General features: G+C 36.9%; 1 protein-coding gene across 1 annotated transcript; it reads left to right on the top strand.

The window, feature by feature from the left end:
- The first annotated feature begins 245 nt into the window (after positions 1 to 245).
- Positions 246 to 962, top strand: LOC147622411 (uncharacterized). The gene is made up of 2 exons (XM_086822640.1): positions 246 to 455; positions 540 to 962. The coding sequence occupies exons 1-2, from the start codon at positions 369 to 371 to the stop codon at positions 954 to 956; spliced, it is 504 nt and encodes a 167-aa protein (XP_086678766.1). The 5' UTR covers positions 246 to 368; the 3' UTR covers positions 957 to 962.
- The last annotated feature ends 1,523 nt before the right edge of the window (positions 963 to 2,485 follow it).

Consider the following 2,485-nt stretch of genomic DNA (forward strand, 5'->3'; position numbering starts at 1 on the left):
TACAAGATAATGTCCCCGAGGAGGTTCCAGACCTAGTTCTAGAGGGCGATGAAGTACTCGAGGAGGTCCCAGACCTTGTTATCATGTCTTTGCATCCAATCATTATTGATGGGAAAGAGTTTTTGTTTTTGGATGACATTGCCAAGACACTCGGGTTTCGTGAGGATGAGGCACTTTCTATTATTGCTGTGAATGCTGGGGGTCAAGACAAAGGAAAAGTGAAAATTTCTTTTGAAGATGACAACCTCACAAAAGCGCTTGCATATGATATTGGTAGCAGTACCTTGGAAGTTGTAGTGGCCAAAGCGCTCGTTGAAATAAAGCAAGAAGTGCAATTCTATGAGAGCGTAGCTGCCTTTGAACCACACATGCCCTTGGTTGCTGGCGATGCTCAAGACCAAGGAAGCATAAACCTGACGAATGAGCAACTAGTTGCAAGTGACGATGCAACTGAGGTATGTCCTTACTTCTTAGTTGTAAAGCAAATTATTTTTTGTATCATTTCACGCTTCCTAACTTCTATATTGACATGTTGACAGACTGCTTTTGAAGTGGACAAGTTTGCTATGCGCGTAGGAGGAACGCGGCCAAAGTCAGAGGGTCGAGATGCATCCCTTTGGCACTACATACCTGCCCTCAGGGCCGACATAGTGCGGGTTTTTCATTTAGAATATGCAGAGATCGCCTATGCCGAGCTCCTAAAATGTAAAGCACTTAGTGCAGTCTTGTCGGAGAACCCCCTAGCCTCGAACATAAATAAATGTATTTTGGTAGCTAGGGAAGCTGCCTTGTATTGCTTCACGGGCAACCATCCCGGCTCAGTTTTAGGCCATTGTGCCCTTTCTCAGGCTCAAGGAATCAATGAGCCGAGTGATGTATTCCAAAGCTTAGGCCAGAAACCAGCCTCTAGAACTCTCTCTCCTGAGCTCTTCCAAGAGCTTATTAAAAAGATGTAATGCAAACTTCTCTTCCAAGTTTAATAAATTTTTTTTGTTGTGCATTGTAAGTTGTGATTTTTCCTGGCGTACTTGTGATATACCATTTCAAGCCTCGCAATTTTAAGATTTTGTTCATGTGTTCATAGGAAAAATTGTTTAGGATTTTTTTTAATTGTGATCGTGATTAAAAAAAGTAATCGAGATTGGGTTAGAGCGGTATGAAAAAATATTGTATTTATAGATGTAAACACACTCACATATATGTATATATATATGTACATATATGTATATATATACATATATATATGTGTGTGTGTGTGTACCTATATATATATAAGATTCTGGGGCTATTGAATGATATATATATACATATATATACATATATATATATAAAAGATGTATAGGATATATATATATATATAAGACATAAGATATTATAAGATTTTAAGGCTATTATCAGATATATATACATATATATAATATTTTATATAAATATATAAGATTTTAGGGCTGTTAGGGCACCTAAAGGGTCTTATGAGCCTCACCAGACCATGTGATATCAAAAAAAAATACCATGTGCGCTACGGCGCGTAAATCGACATTTTGACCTGGTCAAAGTGCCGATTAACGCGCCGTAGCGCACATGGAAAAAAAATTTTATTTTTTTTATTTTTTTGACCTTGAGGCTCATAAGGCACTCTATAAGGGTCTCTAGGTGCATTTATAATGGTCATATGAGCCTCACCAGACCATAGATATCAAAAAATAAAAATAAAAAAAATGCCATGTGCGCTACGGCGCGTAAATCTCCATTTTGACCTGGTCAAACTAGAGATTAACGCGCCGTAGCGCACATGGCATTTTTTTTTATTTTTTTTTATTTTTTTTGCCTTGAGGCTCATAAGGCACTCTATAAGTTTCTCTAGTTGACTTTATAGGATCTACATTTTTTGTATATATAAATATTCATATATATGTGTGTGTGTGTGTACATATATATATATATATGCATATGTATATATATTTGTATATGTATATATATGTGTGTATATATGTTTGTGTGTGTATATATATATATGTGTGTGTGTGTGTGTGTGTTTGTGTGTGTTTTTTCCTGTGTGTATAGTGCTTTTATAATTTTTAAATGAAATGTTCATTGGCACTGAGCATACAAAAAAAATGGACTCAACAAAGAATGTAACACAACTCACAAAGTTTTCATTAATGTGTGAAAAAGCTACAAAGGAATCTGGGAACATTACAAAATTTTGTAGGGAGAATTACAAAATGGGTTAGCCTATTGAGGTAGAAGGCTACGCTCTAAACGTAGACGTAGGGCTAGGGACATATCTACAGGCTTCAAAGTAACTCTCTTGGCATGTACCATAGCCAACACTGAGTCTTCAAAAACAGAAACTACAATATCTTCAGCAGCTTCTTGAAGAGCTTCAAGAGCTGTGCTCTGTATGCGGTCAACCCTGTCAGAATATTTTTCCATTGTTTCTCTCACCAGTCGAGAGAATGGTGCCTTGGGGATGAGAAGATCT

This window comes from Cibotium barometz, chromosome 28 (assembly GCF_041138505.1).
Source record: "Cibotium barometz isolate CiBa-2024 chromosome 28, ASM4113850v1, whole genome shotgun sequence".
NCBI lineage: Eukaryota > Viridiplantae > Streptophyta > Polypodiopsida > Cyatheales > Cibotiaceae > Cibotium > Cibotium barometz.

What these genes read in the sequence shown, in the direction of transcription:
- LOC147622411 (XM_086822640.1), top strand. Translation starts at nt 369, where the DNA reads ATGCCCTTGGTTGCTGGCGATGCTCAAGACCAAGGAAGCATAAACCTG. An exon ending in CAAGTGACGATGCAACTGAG is followed by an intron (nt 456 to 539) that starts GTATGTCCTTAC and finishes ACATGTTGACAG; the next exon opens with ACTGCTTTTGAAGTGGACAA.